We start from the raw sequence: 20,174 nt of genomic DNA, 5'->3' as shown, positions 1-20,174 counted from the left end.
TCATCTTCAGCAATCCACCAACATCTATTAATGGGCACAATGGTGAAAACCCATCTCTGTCTGCCACAGAAGCATTCATGTTTATAAAGGAGGATTTGAAAGCACCAGGGAATTTGACCCAAAGGGCAAAAGTGGCTTCCTCTTCTCAACAGTGTAGAGTTTAGGTCAAAACAATTTCTTGGAAAATGACTCAAATTTCCATGTGGCTCAATTTCATAAAAATTTCCTATTTTAGTTGACTGATTTTTTTTTCCCCTATGGAACAGCCAAATGTGGAGGTTCTGGTTGTGAAGAAAAGCCTGAGTTAGTACACGAAAATAATAAGTGATTTTTACAATGTTCTTTTACTTTTTAATGAATTTGATGTTTTAGTTTGAATATTCAATATTTAAAGACTAGGCCAAAGAATTCCACTGTATCTAGGGTACCAGCATAATTTATGAACCGTATCTGTACACTTTTAAGAGTGAAAGTAATCAGAATTATAAATTTTTGAAATATTTATCAACTGACAACTTGGTTTATTAGTAGATCTATAAAGTTATTTCATTAAATTTTCATAATATTGTTTCAAAATAAAAAAATATATTTTACATGCATTAGAACAAAAGAGATGTGCTTATATTATCTGAATTTTAAAATGATACATGAAGAATGATTATTCATGCTACATATTCATATATTTAATTTGTTTCCTAGTTATATCTGTTCATAGTCCCATGTTAAGATTACTTTTCCAAAAAATGTACTTCTTTAATGTCATCTTTTCACTTATAATATTTCATAAAATTGTTCTTATCTTCAGAATTGCACTTAATGGTCATTAAATTGACACCTTTAATTGACTCTACTGTAGGCCATAATTTTAATTACAAAAATACTCTCTTTCCAGGCACTGAGGTACCTTGAAAACTCACAACAAAAATGTGATACATGAAGAATATTCTCAATTCTATATTTTAAATATTGAAATCTGTATATATTTCTGCCCAAATAATTTCAAAGTCATGATATCTTGTATCCATTCATATGAACTTTCTCTGTCAATCTTTTTTCAAGATAAAACTTTAAATAAGTTGTCTCTATGATTCTCCACAAAATTTATGCTGAAAAATTAATGGCTTCTCAATTTCCTTCCATTCCTGGGTAGAATTTATATTTATCCTATTAAAAATCAAAGGATTTTTTTTATCCCACAAATTGAGATAATCCAAAGTGTAACTTCAGAACTTAAACACTGAATCGTGCACAGATAGGTCAACTATTTGACCTCACAGTTTGCTTTGTGCTGAATATCCCTTTCTTTCGTAAAGAAAAAAAAAATCAATATCTTTTATGCCAGTTCTTGTAAAATTCACTTCCATTTACTAAAGGCTTCCAAAGATGAAGTTACTTAGCATTTTCAGTCATCAAAAATTTTGATTAGGTCTTCCCTGGTGGCGCAGTGGTTGAGAGTTCGCCTGCCCATGCAGGCGACACGGGTTTGTGCCCCAGTCTGGGAAGATCCCACATGCTGCGGAGCGGCTGGGCCCATGAGCCATGGCCGCTGAGCCTGCGCGTCTGGAGCCTGCGCTCCGCAACGGGAGAGGCCACAACAGTGAGAGACCCGCATACAGACAAAAAAAAAAAAAAAAAATGGTTAAAAATATTCCAACTGGGCTTCCCTTGTGGCGCACTGGTTGAGAGTCCGCCTGCCGATGCAGGGGACGCGGGTTCGTGCCCCGGTCCGGGAGGATCCCACATGCCGCGGAGCGGCTGGGCCTGTGGGCCATGGCCGCTGGGCCTGCGCGTCCGGATCCTGTGCTCCACAATGGGAGAGGCCACGGCAGTGAGAGGCCCGCGTGCCGCAAAAAAAAAAAAAAAAAAAAAAAAAAAAAAAAAAAAAAACCAACTGATACGACCAAAATGCAACAAACATTTAAAAGATTTCTTTTTTTCACAAGAGTTCAATAGCTTTGGGGAATGTTTAAGTTGACTGAGAGTTCTTCAAAGGTTTCAAACATTCTTAAAATCAGATTGATGGATGGACGACTGGCAGCAAAAACAAAGTGCACACTGCCATGCTGAAAGTATATTTTTATATCTGAACATATCTCTGCCATGAAAACTGCTGTTGCTATCCCAACTCTGTATACATAAAATATTTATAAATGTGGACACTACAGCTTCTAATTCAATTGGTGGTGCATTATCACTTGTCTGTATGCGATCATGGATAATCAGGGCACCATGATCTATCAATTGTACATTTCTGCTTCAAAGATCCCTTCAATTTATATGAATATCTTAGCCATGATGCTGTTTCATCAAAATCTGCATTCACATTATCACTACAAAATTAAATAACCTTCAATGCTAAATGTTTAAACTGAATTTACAATAACATTCCTGATGTCAGAGATTTCATTGTTTGTAAAATTAACTTGCAAAAGCTTTATTTTGGTTCTGTATAGTGGATGAAAAAAAATCATAATTTCAAGTCATCATGGCGGCGTATTGGAAAAGTTTTCAATTAGCAATAATCATGCCTCATTGATTGAGGCATTGTATGAGTACAACAATTTCAGAATTAACTTATTTGATATTCTGTTTGAATCATTTGATGGCATGCTAATAAGACTGGTATCACTTGACTCTTCACAAGGTTTTTAATATATTGATGCAATTGAAGTCAACACATTAATACCTTCCTTGCCCTTTTTCATACATGCATAATTAAACCTTGGAATGGAAGATGAGATAAATGTGGAAGAACAGTCATTTGATCTAAAAGAAAAGTCATGCTGCACAGAGAGATTTTTAAACACATCTTTCGGGCTGTGTAAATTAACATCATGTTTCCAGAAATAGTCTCCTAAAAGTAACTATTGACAGCTGAAGGCTCTTCAGCAGGTTTGTAACTTAAGTTTACATGTTTCAGTGATGTGATCATGGTCCCAGTGGTAGACAGTAAATGTGAACAGACATTCATCAGTTAGTCTGTCAACAATTATCTTGAGAAATGGATTGTCAGTACTTGATTATTCATTAAACATGTACTCTTTATTATTATTTACTCACTGAAAAAGCATTATCAAACAGTAAGAAGTAAGATTCCAGGCTCCCAACTCCAGCAGAATGACCTAAAGGTCCAACTTATACTCCTGGCCTTCGTGAAATCTTTCGTAGGGATGCCAGTCCACACCAACTACAGTCTTGTTCTTTCAATTTGCATCACACCTCTACTCTTTTCATCATTCTAGTAGCAAATGTTCTTTTCACTCTCTACACTGCAAACTTTATCTTTTAAAACACGTATTATTGATTTCATGGGTCTTTAATTATATCTGCCAGTATACCAATGGACATGTTATATGTCTTTGATATTAGCATTTCCATTAATAGGAAACCAAGGTACAAAGAGGTTAAGTGATGTGTCTATGTCCACTTTGTCTATGTTCACATATATGTGGCAGAGAATTCCAGTCCAGGACTATTAAGTCCAAAGGAAGAGTGGACATTTTCTAGTGGACATTTCACAAGGTACACATTCAGCTCACACTTGTTCTTTTTGTCATTTGCTTCTTTAGTGTCTATGGATCTCTGTTCTCTAGACTCACTATATAATACATGATTTGTAGACATTTCATTCAGTTACATATTTCTATCTACTATTCATTTCCAGTATTATTTGCCCAGTTTTCATGAGAATGTATGTTAAATTACACTTTTTGAAAATATTTGGGGGAAAACATTTCTTTCCATTCTTATTTTTTAACTTTTCTTGCTAAACATTTTAGCAAACTTTATGTATAATTTGCATAAAATACATACCATAATTTACATTATAACAAAATGCATTCGTTCTTACCTAGGAGCTGGAGTAGCCAGGGTTTACAACAGATGCAAAGTTAGGGGGAAAAAAACATAAAAAACTTAAGATGTACCAACTCCACAGGCCTGCATATTTTATTAATCACAGGCTATGGAGTCAGAGGGAAGTGAGTTCAACATGGGTTTTGTCATCTACGAGCTTTGTGATCATGTCAAGTTCCTACTGGGTTCTGAGTCACAATTCTGCTATCTGGAAAAGGGAGATCATAATCCTGACCCTGACAGGAGTATTTGGAGAATTAAATATTGTATCATATGCAAATCATTTGGTACACTCCAGGTGCTTCATAAACATAAGTCCTTGCCCGCCAAGAATGCGAAGAGACAAAAGAACAAATAACCTTTTGTCTAGTTTAAAGAATTCTGGGGTTCATTTAAGTTTCAAAAGCAACGATCTTCCAGGACAAGTCTACTCATGTTGCCCTGCGTTGTACGAAAGATCATCTGGCAGTTCTATCTGCATCATGCTGGCTTTATTTACACATTTCAGATTGAACCAGGGAATGTGGTGATAACACAGTTTAGCAAACACAGCATTACATCTGCGGCTGCTACCAAATTGCCTAGGAAGAGTAACAGTGATTCATTCACAAAAAGGAAACTGTTATCACATGTGCTTATATTTTTCCTTAACATATAAGGCTTCTAATTTATAGAGGGAAATGTGTAATAAAAATAGTGATGGCCACTGGTGTGATTAAACCAATGAACAAGATAATTGTGGCTGAACACGTATTTTTAGATTCCTATATTTCAGAAAGAATGGATTTTACTTCTCATTACTTGAAAAAAACACCAAGGCATAAGTAAAATTCGCATGATTTAGGGCCTACTTTATGAGCAAATAGGTAATAACATATAACAGAAGAGATGAAAGCATGGAAATTTTCAGATCCAGAATTCAAATTTCAAAAGGTTCCTTTGCTTTGTTATATACTACAGAGAATGACTGTAAGAATAATAATGTAATTGCAGTAATAATTGTAAGAAAAATAATGACCAACTCCAAATCTGTAACCTAAAAATGCATATTATTATATAAAATGTATGTAAGATCATCATTTTTTCACTGTCCTTTTGTTTATAAAATGTCAAAAAAAAGAAAAACAACACTGAGTCTTTAGTGGCTAAGTTTTAGAGACAGTTGTCTGAAGAACAAATAATGTGCCTGTGTTGTAACATGGTTGTTCTTTAAGAACAAAGCCAATAAATAAATAAATGAATCAGTCAGGCAGTGGATTTTTTCTTCTTCAAGGCTTTGTTGGCTTCCCCAATGTCTCCAAAGAGCATAGCACTGTAGGTGCAATAAACTAGCTTCGAGCCTCTGGGAGAGAATTAACACCATCAAAATGAATTTACAGCTAAGAATTCATTATATAATCAGTATGCTACTTTAAATCTTTCCCACATGTTCTGGTTCAAGAAAAAAAATTCTCATTTCTCTATTAATTACCTAAGTAAAACCAAAGAGCTAGTCCTGAAAATTGACCACGTCAGGAAAGATCCTTGGGACATGCTTAAAAACTGAGTAGTATTTGTCACAGGATGCCCAGGATTCCCACAAGGGATTGATGCAAAATTTCTATCTCAGGATCGTCCCAGTAATGCCAACCACCCAGGGCAAAGATAATGCAAAAATACGACTTTAGACTTTAAATGGGAATCTGTTTGGTCTGTTTCATCCCACTGAATATTAAAAGCCTGCAATTTGAAAACTTGAAGAATTATAAACATCAGAAATAGACTGAGTGGCATTTAGCAGGGAAAATTAAAAAAACCTCTCAGCATCTGTCATAACAAAGAATAAAAAGTAATATTTCTGATACACGAGATTAAAAATTGTTCTTTGGGAATCTGGCTTAATGCACTGGGAACTGTCTTTAAGGTTTCTTCCCATGAGCTATGTCCTGTGTGCATGGACGGACGGACACACACACACACACACACACACACACACACACACACACACACACACACCCCTTTATGGTATGCTATTAGAATGGGGGGAAAAGTCTGCAGTCTTTCAGGAGAATACTTCCTTCTCAAGTAGTATTTTTGCTTTGGGAAATGAATGTGAAGCAGACTGGATTTTGAACCAGTATCATTTCTAAGTAGTTATAAACCGCTCTAACTATCTGTTCATTACATAGAGCCCTTCCTTCTACACTGACTGGTATTTACCAACATGTTTCTTTGGTCTGCAACAGGATTCTCATCAGGGATCAAATGAGAGGGCTGAAAAAGTAAAAGGAATAAACATCATCATGAGGAAGATGTTGAAAAAACACTTTTGAAAAATTGGGAACAATTTGGAAAAAAAAATATATTTGGAATTAGACCCTGGGAAGATTGATTTCCTTAAAAGTTTCTCTGAGCCAATTGACAGATGCCACGCCATTACAAGGCAAACAGGGCTAATGGTTTTCTATAACTGTCACTACCATAGGTAAACACACAATTAGCTGCAGTTGCTGATTTAGCTGTGTGCGTCCTTTATCTTTCTTTGAGGTGGGGGAATGAGGAGGGTAGAAGATAAAATATTTATCACCTAAGACTCAGCTCAAACATCACCTTTAGCAGTCCTGACTCACCCAGGCACTGCATCGCTAATACCCAACGTAGTATATAAATTTTGATGAAAGTAGCAATCACAGATACAGAGAAAACACTCCATAAATGTTGTCAATAATAATGCGGAAAAATGGACCAATAAATTAATGACATGTTTCCTTCATAACAATGTAACATAGTCCAAAATAAACAGGATTTAGATCAGAAGGGCTGGATTTGAGTCTCGCTACTATCCTGGCTGGGAAATCTCTGATGCATTATTATATTTCTCTTCACCTGGGTTAGTTCATTCGCATAGGGGGAAAATAATATCAAATTTAATGGTTTACTTTGAGTACTGAATGAGCTAAAGCCTATAAAAACAGCCTGCAAATTGTAAACACTCTACAAATAAGAATAATCTTATAAATCTAATCATTTAAATAATTCTTACTCAAAATGGTCTCATTTTAAATTATTATTTTTGTGTCATTTATTACTTACTTTAAATTACTATATTCCCTTGAGGAAAAAGTGATGTCCCCACCTTTCTATCAATTATTTTGCAAATTATCTATCAATTACCTTGTAAACTCATTGGATAATTGGGACTTAAGGCAAACCACACTGAAACAGAGTGGATTTCAATAGGAAATTCCTCTTGTAGGAATGGCTACTCTCCTCAGAAAAATAATGACTTGTGGATAATTGAGATACAATGTCCAAGGTATTCTATATTAGCATAATGTAAAAATTTTAGACCACAGCAAGATAAATATCCAGATGTAGTATAGTCTATAACGTCAGAGCACCAGTTAGTGCACATTAGCTAATAAAAGGATGGCTAATCCACCTAATTTATAGTCTGGCACATCATATTTCACAATATTTGGGAGTAACCTACCAAGTATAATCCTTACAGTAGAAATCACAAAGAAAATCCATAAGTACTGGGGCTATTAGTGAACCTGGTAGCAGAATAATGCTTCAAATGTCAGATTAATAACATTTCTGGATTATTTCTGAAGGTAATGAAGCCAAACGTTTTTAAGAATGGAAGTTTGAGTTTTTAGAAGGGATGTGAGCAAATCAATGGTTCAGAGAAAAGACGGCAGGAAATAGGGAAGCCGATCCCTTTTCATGCAAAACATGCATAAACTGATCATTAAGAATTGGCTGGAATCCATTTTAATATTAAAGTCTTGGAAGTAAGATGGTACAGTTGAAATGTTAGCAATTAAATCACTTCATCACTGAATATAATATTAATTCAAATTAAAAGGAGTTACATCGGAACAACCATTTACTTTATTCCCTCGAAAATTATCCATAAGTAGGTCCTCTACAACATGCCCTGTATATAGACTGTATAGGCCTTGAAAATATGTGTGTGTATTCAACTATTGCTAACCTTTCAAAGATATTACCTGACTTTTCATTTTCTTAAAAATATTACACCATCTTAAAGTACCATGGCTTAGTCAATAGTTACCAAAAAAAATCACTGATCAAACTAATTTGCTTTGTTTCTGACATTCTTAAGAAGGCACAAAGGAATCATAAACAAAACTACTCTCACTATTAAATTGTAAGAAGACTTCTTCCAAGAACGAGTCTTCCCTGGTTGAGATACTATAGATCATCTTCTCTTTCTGGAACAAGAAAACACAGGGCATGAGCTATGCTGGCCCTGAACAACTCAACCAAAGGACTATGAGGTTAATTTACAATAAGAACTCCTAAATATTGATACATAATAAATATTGATATATACGCCACATCCTTCTCTCTCTAAGAAGGCTCTGCCTGGGTAATGATGAGTGAACTAATCTATTTGTAGGATGAAAATCATTTTTACAACTAAGATTGATGGTTTAAAATATACTTAAATTTTAATAATATCATCCTAATTTGTGAAAAGAGAATAGAGATATAATATTCATTTGCATCCTTTCATTATAAAATGTTCCACCACGTTCCACCATCAATCAACAAAAATGTATCAGATATTTCTTACTTTCTTAAAGGAAAACATCCATATCTGTTTTTCACCCATAACTGACATGAAAGGATGATCCCCACCCCCCCAAACACTGTAAAGCAATTGTGAACTCATTGATAATCTTAAAAGAACAGATGATTCAAGTCCTATTTGACAGCTGAGTTAAAAACAAACCAACCCACAATGCAGGCATCACAATGCAGTCTCTTTATGATAGCAATAGGCAGGTTTTTTTTTTTTTTTTATTACATGCCCTTATGATTCTTTCTTCCTGATGTTACTAGTAAATGCTGAAATATTCTACCTAAGTGATTGCTGGGCTGGAAAAAAGAAAAGAAACTCTAATGCAAGTATTTATACCTTCTGTAATGAAAACAAGATATTATTGCCCTGCATGACCTTTCCTAAATATGAGATACAGCATTTTACCCAATAGTTTCTTGGTTCACGCTTCAATTACTGACCTTTACTGTGTAGAAAATTAATGCAATTGTCATTGTAATCCATCTGTACAAATAAGGTCCACATAGAAGAATTCCACATATGGAATCTAATACAAATAGGAAATGTCAGCTGATTGCTGTTGGCTGAACTTAACCGTTATCTGTTTGTTCTGGGGTCCCCAGCAAACTCACTTGTAACAAGCAATTTCTTGTGTGGAGCCATCAGGTATAAGAAAGAAAAATCTCCTCTCCTCAAAGTTTAGTTTGTACATTTAGTTTCCTAAAAGCCAAAACACTAGTGACCTGAAAGTTCTACATTGTAACTGAAAGTCCACAAAAAGAAAGGAAGGCGAAACTGTGGAGCCTAATTTGGTTTCTAAAAATGCAGGTCATTTTCCATGGACTTTCAACAATGAGAAGAAGCAAGAGGCTACAGTGATGTCATTTTACAACCATCCCTGTTCCAGACAATAAAAAGATGACAGACCCCAGACCACGTCCTGGCCTGTGCATCAGAGACAGGCAGAATATGGGAATGCGTCCATCTCCCAAGGAAGCTGTGCCAAGGGGCCCCAGCATGCTTTCATCTTCCACAGTCGTCCATGATGGTATTTGGTGGGAAGGGGTGCTGGCAATTAAGGAGTGTCACTTTCAAGATGGATTGTTTGGGTAGAAAGGAGTTGCTCTCCTCTTCTGGTTTGGAAGGAGACGGCTGTGTGTTTATAATCTGTAAACAGTTCATCTCTCACTGGGTGTGTTACAGTTCCCAGAAGCCCGTCTGTCATGTCGAACACACAACAGAAGCCAGAAGGGCGCTGTGGGGAAGCCCTTGGAGTCAGCACACTGTGGAGGGCAGTGGCCCAGGGCCTGTGTGCTGGAGGGACCCATCCCAGGCATGGAGGCTGCTCTACATGGAGAAGAAATGATGAAGTGTAATAATATATAGGTGGATGTATGCTCCCGGAGTCTTAAAAGTTGAAAACTGCTCTAGTTTACCCATCTCTTAGAGAATTGAGAGTGAAGAGACGTGCAAAAAGACTGCAAAGTTTGCCAAAATCCCCTCACAATAGAAGGCTTGTGTTCAGCAGAAGAGGCACAAACAGAAGTCAACATTTCATTTCAGACTTATTCCTCTAGAAGTTTCCACAGAAATATGAAATTGAGGAAGCAAAACAAACATGGCCACGTGGGGCTATTAAAGGCCCTACAAACATACTACAATCAAAATATCTCAAGAATGGAATGGCCCTGGAGGAGACATGAAGAACCCCAGAGCCAACGTCCTCAGTGTGGGATGGGCTGCCGCGTCTGTTGCGTGGAGGGCTGTGCTTGGATGAACGCAAGAGCTCCCAGGCTCATGCTTGTAGATGTTGTAGTTCCAACTCAGTTATCCTTGCCCAGAAAAGCTTGATGCACAGCCCAAATGGCTCTACCTCCACACCCCCAGGCCCCCAGACAGCCCTTGAAGGACCACAATGGAAGGTTAGATGGTGAAAAACGCTGGTCTAGACTTTCATGGCTCAATCTGTTGCCTGACAGTTCATCGACACCACTTTTTCATCCATTGCCTTCTTGTTAGATGTCTCCTTTATCAGATGGAACAAAGCCCCATGGTCACAATTATCTCTCAAGGGGGGATGGCATCCTCCTTCCATGGGGTGGCTCGTTTACACAGACTTGGTCCAAGAGAAAGAAATCTTCTTCACTTCCAAACTTTGGTTAATAAAATTGATAATTATGCCTAATGTAGGTTTAAAATAATTTCATTAATACCTGTGTTTCCTTTGGTTAAACACCCCCTCATGCACATTAGCTTAGCTATGACTATTTTAATGTTCAAGGAGTTACATCACTCAGAAGCCACTCACGTCAATTCATCAAGAAGAAAGCTGCAGGCCTTCCCTGGTGGTGTAGTGGTTAAGAATCCGCCTGCCAGTGCAGGGGATACGGGTTCAATCCCTGGTCCAGGAAGATCCCACATGCCATGGAGCAATGAAGCCGGTGCACCACAACTACAGAGCCTGTGCTCTAGAGCCCGCGAGCCACAACTATTGAAGCCCGCGAGCCTAGAGCCCGTGCTCTGCAACAAAGAGTAGCCCCTGCTCACTGCAACTAGAGAAAGCCCGCGTGCAGCAACGAAGACCCAAAGCAGCCAAAAAATAAATTAATTAATTAATTTAAAAAAAAAAAAGAAGAAAGTTGCATCTTGGGACCTTCCTTCTAAAAAGCGTCAATTCCCTTTAAAAAAAATATACTTTATTACTTTGCTATTAATGATCATTTTAGCACAACAAATAAGATTTACTTTGTAATCCGCCCAGCATCCTTCAAATGGGCAAAACCATCTGGCTCGCTCAATTAATTTTAAGGCTGTCTGTGTCATGGAGCTAGTGTTTTTAAATTCGTTTCTATTTTCTGGACATTTTATATTGGATACTTAACTCTTAAGTTTCCCCCATTCGCCCCTTTCCTCTCCTGTCAGCCTTCTACACACTATCACCTTAGCCCCGTAGACCCATAGGTTCTAGGGGACTGGGCGGCCGTGAAGCTAGTAGCATCTCATTTGGCATTTCACTTTTTTTTTTTTTCATTTTATTCCAGAAGGTTTGTCTGAAAGCGTAATGACAACAAAAAGTAGCAGATTTGAGAGAATCTCCCAGGAGGAGAGAAAGGACAGATGTACACAGACGTGGAGCTGAAAACGTTGCCAGCAACAGCTGGGCAAGTGACAGGTTCTGAAGCGGGTGACCACCCTGCAGAGTGCAGACATGAGCCTAAAGGAATAGCGATTGCATTTGATTTACTTTTGACTTCCTGGGCTACCTTTCATCTACCTTTCATCCACCAAGGGGAAGGCTAATCTTTGCCTCAAATGACAGGCCTCCTAGAGGGATGCTTCTATAACATTTCAGTTATTCCTTATATTTCGTCCCTTTTCATCCTCATTTTAAGAATCTTAAAAAGGATACCCTTTATACATTATGAGAATATCGCTATACTGGTCACCCTATAGTAGTAAAAATATATATATATATATATAGTTTGACTCAACCGGCTAGAACACTGGAAGCAGTCATGTTCCCCCTTTGTGTCCTTTCTCGAGCACACCCACCTTGTCATCTTCATACTTCTCCTCATCTACGTCCGTGCTCTCCTGTAAGGAAAATCCATAATTTGTAATAAAACGTCAACCGAAATTATCGACTGCGAATGAAATGCATACTCATGCTTAAAGTTTTCCTATATCATTGCAACACTAGTCTTTTTAAAATACACTATAGGGCTTCCCTGGTGGCGCAGTCGTTGGGGGTCCGCCTGCTGGTGCAGGGGGCATGGGTTTGTGCCCCGGTCTGGGAAGATCCCACATGCTGCGGAGCGGCTAGGCCCGTGAGCCATGGCCGCCGAGCCTGCGCGTCCGGAGCCTGTGCTCCGCAACGGGAGAGGCCACAACAGTGAGAGGCCCGCGTACCACACACACACACACAAAAAATACACTGTAACTTCTTTAAAAAGGACACTTTTAAAGTTAAGGGATGCCTTGCCAAGGTTGTAAACAATATGTATAATCTACATAAAACTGTTAAGTATAAATAAAGCTATTAGGGGAGTGCCTTTCGAAGGCAGCCAGCTTTAAAAATGCATTGCGGAGTTGTACTATCTGTAAACAGTTTTGTTCTGAGTCTGACAAATGAAGCAGCTGCTGTGTTAAGGCTGAGAACACCACACTCCGTCTGTGCTGGGCTCATTGTTAGAATGACTGCACTTTTCCTCTGGGTCCATTACCGAAACATTAGACAGTATTAAATGCATTAGTCTGAATGTAATCAATCTCAAGAATAAGCTACAGGTTTCTATACGGCATTCTTGTTTTCCTTGGGCTTCAGGGTTGGTGGGGGGCAGGTGAGGGAAGGAAACTCAAGGCCCAGATCTGGACTAAAGGGGGGACTGCCTTTAGTTCAGGGGCCCCAGCACCAGCTGTGCTGCACAGAGGCTTGTTCAGATTCATTTAGAGATCTTGGCTAGTTAACAGGTACACTTGAATCATATCACTGCTACATTTAAAAGCTAACACATGTTGGTACACAATCCAACGATTTGGTAGCTTCAAAAGAATGCTGGGTATCAGAAAACCAAGGACTATTTTCAGTTTGAACACTTACCTTTCTGCTTAACCTTGCAAAGGTCAGGCATGCTAATTAGATGCCATTGTTCCAACAGAAAAAAGAATGGTCAATATAATGCTTGTATAAGGGAGTAACTCTGAAGTATCCAGACAGTACTCTGCTATCCTCCATAAACCACTGAGCAATTTCTTCAGGGCTGGTACTGTATTACGTCCCAGAATTCCTAGGAGCTCCACCTAGCAGTCTGTGGGATACTTACTGATGCTGGAGAACTAACCTATTCAATGATGACAACAAGCATGTTTCATAAAAGCACATGGATAAAAATGAATACAATGAAACATGTTATGGGAGGAAAAAACTCTGTAATGTAATTAGGAGTCAGAAGTCTTCATCTTGAGACAAAGTCTTCAGCTGGAGACATTGTTCCAGCACTGTTTTGCTGTGTGACTTTGAGCAAAATCACTTTGCCACTCTGAATGTTAGCTTTATGAAGCATGAAATGAAAACAGTAGTTCTTGACTCTTCATGGTTATGTTACCAAGATTAAATTAGGTAATAAATTAGAAAATGTTTAGTAAATTTAAAAGGTTTCATATACACACATACACATTTATATGCATACACACACAAGTACACTTATGTACCCATATTTACACACACACACATATATACATATATATACCTGCCTACAAATAAACATGTACACATACACACATATATACACATGCTATAAACATATACATATATATACCTGGGAAAATAAAATCTGATTAAAACTAAAAATGTTAGTTGACAGCACTTTTACAACAGATGCTTCTCTGTAAAAATTTCCCTCATCTGTACCTCTGTGAAACTTAGTCCTTACATAAACCTGTACTTTAAAGCTATTTATTTGTTACTTGGTTCTAGCATCTTCAGGCCCCTCATTTATTGATATATGCACATGCTTATTGCACTACACAATCAAAAACCAAACAGGACAGAATTTGGAATTTGTCTGAGGTTTTACTCCCGGCCATAACACTCATTTCCCCCATCCCAAATGAAACCAGAAACATTCCTTAAATATCCATTATTTCAGAGATGATTTTTTAAAATAATCAGAACATTTATAAGGAAAAATAGGTGAAGATGGTCAGCTTTTGAGTCTTAGAAAACCTAATATGCAGGTGATTTTTCTAAAGGATGTTATCAAGTCTCAAGACCTTTGATTTTTGTTTTAAAAACTTGGTTCTTGAATCTGGAATGCCAAGATTATATCATAAAGCAAGTCTATAAATACAAGTTCCTTCTAACCCAGAGCAGAAAAAGATTCTATGGGCTGGGATAAGAGGGGTAGGGGAGGGAGAGTTGGAGAAAAATTAAGAAAAGTAAATGCTGGGCGATGTCTTTGAGAAGAGGCCTTGCCTGTGCTTCCTTTAACACCACGGCGAGTTTGAGAATTGCAAGAAAAACTTGGGCACTCAAGAACAGAGGGGCCCATGCCCACGCACTCTCTGATTTCCCTGGGAGTTGGCAAGCCTCAGAGCATCCCCTGAGGCTTCAGCCTAGAGGAGAATATTGCACAGGATAATTACATGGAGAGGCCTGAGGCAGCCTCCCAGTTGTGTGTGCCCTGAAGGGGCTCAAGGAGCCACCAAAGGCTTTTCTCTAGTGATTGAGAATCTCATTCCCAGGAACCTTATGGAGAACCAGATGGGCACGCAGACATGTGCTGCCCGCATGGAAATGCTGACCAAGAACCAGATGGCTCACTCAGGCTAAGAAGGCAGGCCAAGACTCAGGAACATGAGATGCTCTAGGAAGAAGACTCCAGATTACACATGATAAATATCTTCCCTGTAACATGAATACACGTGCAGTGTTGCTCCTCAAATGCAGGGGACTCAGGTCATGATTTGGTGGTGGTGGTTTACTGCTAACACATTTTTTCTTTAGTCAAATGTCAGAATTATTGGAATGTTTGCTCACCTGGCTGTCCTGGATGCTGCCAACCTTCCCCATTGTAGGTCCGATGAAATTGTAGACACAGAGGAGCGATAATGCCAGCGGGATCATGTACAGTTCAAAATTCCAGACAGTGACTAAAAACACCTGATTGGAAGACACAGACAAAATGACTGCTTGAAAAAACAGTATGGGAGCAATCTTCAATTCCTATTCATTGACTTAAGGAGATTAAACCCAGGACTCTCTATATAGTTCCAAATAGGTTAAAACACACACACACACACAAAGATACACACATGATGACTAACACAGTTTTAGAACTGGTAGCAGAATAAGGAAGACAGAGAAATGAGTTGGCCTGTCACGCTCTGGAATAGAGTTCCCATATTTGGAAACCTCATTACCCTATCAACCTTATTCAGAGTTTTTTGCTGCTGGATTCAATGTACCAGAATTTAGGAGAAGTAGTGTGGAAAATCCAAAAGTCACGAAGAGGTTGGCCACAGGCCAAATTTCGACAACAGTGAAGTGTATATGAACTAGAAAGAATGATTACTTTTCAAAGAGGCTGCCAATGCTGAAAAATTCAAATATCTTGGATAAAATCTTCAGTTTTCTGAAGTCTCTTTAAAATAATTTCTTTTAATTTTATTGAAGTATAGTTGATTGACAATGTTGTATTAAGTTCTGCTGTACAGCAAAGTGACTCAGTTTTATATATATATATATATATATATATATGTATATATTCTTTTTCATATTCTTTTCCATTATGGCTTGTCACAGAATGCTGAATATAGTTCCCTGTGCTATACAGTAGGACCTTGTTGTTTATCCATAAAAATCTTAAAATCTCCCCATTTTGAGGCTACATGGCCACAAGAAGATGATGATCAGTGTGAATCTTTGACACTTGAGGAGACGTAAGGTTTATATTAGAAATAACATAAACAGTATCAAAATGTTGAGATCATTCTGGAATGTTTTTTTTCAATACTATGTTTTATAGATCTATTGGTGGTGTTATGTATAAATCAAGTATATTCATTTTACCTGATCTATGGTACCCCATTCCAATGAATGTTCTGCAATTTTTCCATTATACTCTCTTATCAATGAAAACTTAGGTTGAAACAGTGTCTTGTTTTTTAATATAGTCAAACATATTAATCTTTGACTTTAGCATTTCTGCCATTTAATATTCAATGTTCTACTTAAGAAATCATATGCTACCCTGAGGTGATAAAGCAATTTCCTTGTGTTTTCTTCCAAAAGATAATTGTGTGTGTGTGGGTGCATGTGTGCGTGTGTGTGTTCCTTGTTTTGTCTCAAATGCTTTTTGGTTTATCGTTGGAAACAAGCATCTGATTTGAACTCCATCCTCACATATAGCCAACTTTTATTTTTATTTCATTTTTTTAAATTGAACTATAGTTGATTTACAATGTTGTATTAGTTTCAGGTGTACAGCAAAGTGACTCAGTTATACACACATATATATCTTTTTTTTTCAGATTCTTTTCCCTTATTGGTTATTACAAAATATTGAGTACAGTCAACTTTCAGAATTAGATTACTGAAGGGATCCATACTTTGCTCACTGATCTACATGCCCACCTCTGTCACACATCAGCTTCCCACATGACTGTGTTGGTTGTTTACGGACCCTCTCATCCCTTCCACTGAATTATATTATTGTTCTTTCACCAAGACCATGTTGTTAAACAGCAGTTTAGTAACCAGATGATATCTGAGTGGGTAAGTCCCAATTACTTCACTATCAAAATTATCTCGGATCATTCTGTGCCCTTTATCCTTCCACATGTATTTAAAAATCAATTTGCAACATTCTATAAAATTACTGGTGAAATTTTTATTCAGATAGCCTTTAATGTATATGTCAATTCAGAGAGAACTGAAATCCTGACATTGACCTTCTGAATTAGAAGGACTGTTTATTTCTCCATATACTCAGGACTTCTTTTATGTTATCTCAAAATATCTTTTTTACTTTCACCATAATGATTTTGCATATGTTTTGTTATTTTTTGTAAGTAACTTAACACTTTTGATACTATTACAAATGGGGTCATTTTCAAATATGTATATTTTAGTTGGTTACTTCTAGGTACAGGAACATTGATTTATATGTTGTTCCCATTATTTCTGAGCCCTCTTATTGCTTGTTATGAGATTGCAAATGTATCATTTTGGAGATGTGGTGTGGAAAATCATATAAACTGCAAATCATGACATTTTTCTTTAGCCTCCCAGTCTATACATTATATTTTGTTTTAGTGCTAAACCTCTATGTATTTTTTTTTTTTTTTTTTTGTGCGGTACGTGGGCCTCTCACTGCTGTGGCCTCTCCCGTTGCGGAGCACAGGCTCCGGATGCACAGGCTCAGCGGCCGTGGCTCACGGGCCCAGCCGCTCCACGGCATGTGGGATCCTCCCGGACCAGGGCACGAACCCGCGTCCCCTGCATCGGCAGGCGGACTCTCAACCACTGCGCCACCAGGGAAGTCCCCTCTATGTATTTTTTAATAAGTACAGAATTTTTGAAATACTTTTTGATTCAATGCAAATTATTACACTGTTGATGTCTTCCAGTCTATTAATTTGGTGTGCTTTACCAACTTTCTTTTATTTATTATTTCATAATATATATATTTTCCTATAATTTCCTAGCTTTATAAAGCTTTCTTTTTCTTTTACTTTTTTGTCTTGTTTTGTTTTATTATGAACAACATAGAGAAAAGTAGAGAAAACAGTACAGCAACTTCTCTACTATGTAAAACTAGTGATTTTCCTTATTGTTACCTATTTCCCTTTCCCTGTTCTTAAAGTTCTTTTAGGATTAGAGGTTTTAACTGTGTTCTAAAGGATTACTATTTCTTAATGTGTATCTACTGGATAAGTGGGGTTTTACTGTTCTTTTAAATTTCTAAATATAATTTCAAGTAAAAAGAGGCTGACCTAAAACTATTGAGAAAAAATAGGAAACAACATATTTTTGATTTATTTTTATCATCAACTATTTATAAAATGTCTTCAAAAAAATTACTTGTGCCATCAACCAATACTAGAGGGACAGCTGTGTTAGACAAACACCTCATTTGCCATAATATTTGCCTCCACCAGGTATAGGTAAGTAAGCCCAGAGTGTTTTACCAAAAAAAAAAAAAAAAGAGCCACATTTACATATCACATTCAAAGGGCTTGAAACTCTTTTAGAGTGAGAGACTAGTACCTTCAGAAACATTTTAAAAATCAATGCCCAATTCCTACTTCTGTAATAAAGGATTAATTTCCTAGCAATAGCTTCTAGCAAAAACAAATAGAAACCCTTTGCAGGGAGGGGAGACCAATTATCTGAGAGTGTGAAACAAAGTTATTTAATTTTGCAGCGGAGTTGAAACCTTGGGAAAAGAACTCAGATCTGAATGGAGTCACTTTAACGTTTCTTGCACCTTTTGACTCAAGAGCAGCTGCAGACACAGAGATGATACCAGTTGGTACTCAACAGAAAAATTTGCCATCTTTCTGAATGAAGGATATAGGCAAAGGAGTCAGTGACAATTAGGGCCACCAGAGAGTGTACAAACACACTGGAAGGAGAGAGTAAGCAAAAGAAAATCCCAAATTCTATATGTGAACTCTGCTACAGTCTGTACCACACACATGGGGCAGACTCAAAGCAGTGTCTGAATTGGGATCAAAGCTGCCACCCACAGCAGGTGCGACCAAATGTGCAATTTGAGTCTAACAGGATTAATCCCTAGAGCAATCACTAAAGAACAAGCAGAGAAGAATAGATAAAAAGTCAACAGATGAATTAAAATGGAATTCTAAAAGGTAAGAAAAGGGAAATAGGAATAAGAAACATAGTAGACAAATACAAAACTAATAAAATGGTAACCTAAATTCAACATATCAATAATTACATTGAAAGTTAACAGAATAAACATTGCAAGCATAAAAGGTAGAGATGAGAATAAAACGAATAACTCTGTGGCAAAAACTCTGACCACTTAAACAAAGGAAAAATTTATTGAAAAATGCAACTTAACAAAATTGAACAAATGTCCCCACCAAGATAAATTCAGGTTCAAATGCTTTTACTGTTGAATTCTCTCAAACATTCAAAGAAGAAAGAACATTATGTTGGAGGGAACACTTCACAACCAATTTTATGAAGCCAGTGTTACCCTGATACCAAAACCTGGCAAAGCCATTACAACAAAATAAACTACAGGCAAATATTCAACAGGAACAAAGATGCAAAAATCCTTAAGAAAATAATAGTGAACCAAATCAAGAAATATATGAAAAATATATACTACAGTGTGACCAAGTAGAATATGTTCCAAGAATGTAAGATTAGTTTCACAGTAAAAAAACAATGTAATTCACCACATTGACAGAAAGGAGAAAAAAACACTTGATTATTTCAATAGATGTGGAAAAAAATATTGACAAAAAATTCAACACTATTAATAAACAATGAATAGAAGGAATTTCCTCAATCTGATAAAGGACACTTACACAAATCTTACAGTTATCGTATTTGATCATATTTGGCTATAGTTTGTAATATGTAAATTATGCTTTGAGAAGTTGCTTTTAAAAAAATCAACACTTGCTAGGAAGGAAATTTCTTAGGCATGCAACCACATGAATAAATCTCAAAAACACACTGAGAGAAAGAAGCCTTATACAAAAAAGAGCACATACTGTATGCCATTTAGATGAAGTTCTAGAACAGACAAAATGATTCTATGATGGAGAAAACTGCATGATTTCCTTCTAAAATTAGAAACAAGGTAGGGATGTCTGCTCTCACTACTCCTATTCAGTATTGGACTGAATGTCCTAGTCATTGCAATGAAGGAAAATAAATGAAATAAAAGGCATAAGTATCAGAAAGGAGGAAAGCAATCCTGTCTCTTTTCATTGATGACCTGACTTTTTACATAGAAAATCCTAAGGAATCTACAAAGCAAATCCTAGAAATAACAAATCCAGCAGTGACAGGGTATAAAGTTACTTTTTAAAACTCAATTATATTTTTAAAACTAGCAGCAAAAATCTGGAAAATAAAATTTAAGATTTTCCATTTACAGTAGAACCAAAGCCCATAAAATACATGGGAATAAAATTCACAAAACGTGAGCAAGATCTCTTCCCTGGAAATTATAAAATATTACTGAGGAACGTTACAGAATAC

At 37.0% G+C, this 20,174-nt stretch overlaps 1 protein-coding gene across 10 annotated transcripts in view; it reads right to left on the bottom strand.

The window, feature by feature from the left end:
* Nucleotides 1–20,174, bottom strand: part of MCTP2 (multiple C2 and transmembrane domain containing 2) — a 252,577-nt gene that overhangs the window by 24,082 nt on the left and 208,321 nt on the right. For 7 of the 10 annotated variants that reach the window (XM_049705578.1, XM_004271666.4, XM_049705581.1 and 4 more), the window contains 2 exons: nt 14,967–15,089; nt 11,981–12,022 (listed from right to left, as the gene is read on the bottom strand). In XM_049705578.1, the coding sequence (XP_049561535.1) occupies nt 11,981–12,022; nt 14,967–15,089 (165 nt within the window). Of the gene's footprint in view, nt 1–8,002; nt 8,076–9,968; nt 10,610–11,974; nt 12,023–14,966; nt 15,090–20,174 lie in introns of those variants that run through there. The other 3 variants (XR_007475380.1, XM_049705583.1, XM_049705584.1) reach the window with 3 other exon arrangements.

This window comes from Orcinus orca, chromosome 2 (genome assembly GCF_937001465.1).
Source record: "Orcinus orca chromosome 2, mOrcOrc1.1, whole genome shotgun sequence".
NCBI classification, from domain to species: Eukaryota; Metazoa; Chordata; class Mammalia; order Artiodactyla; family Delphinidae; genus Orcinus; species Orcinus orca.
Note: the sequence above shows the minus strand (reverse complement) of the source record. Positions and strands in the feature narration are given on the sequence as shown.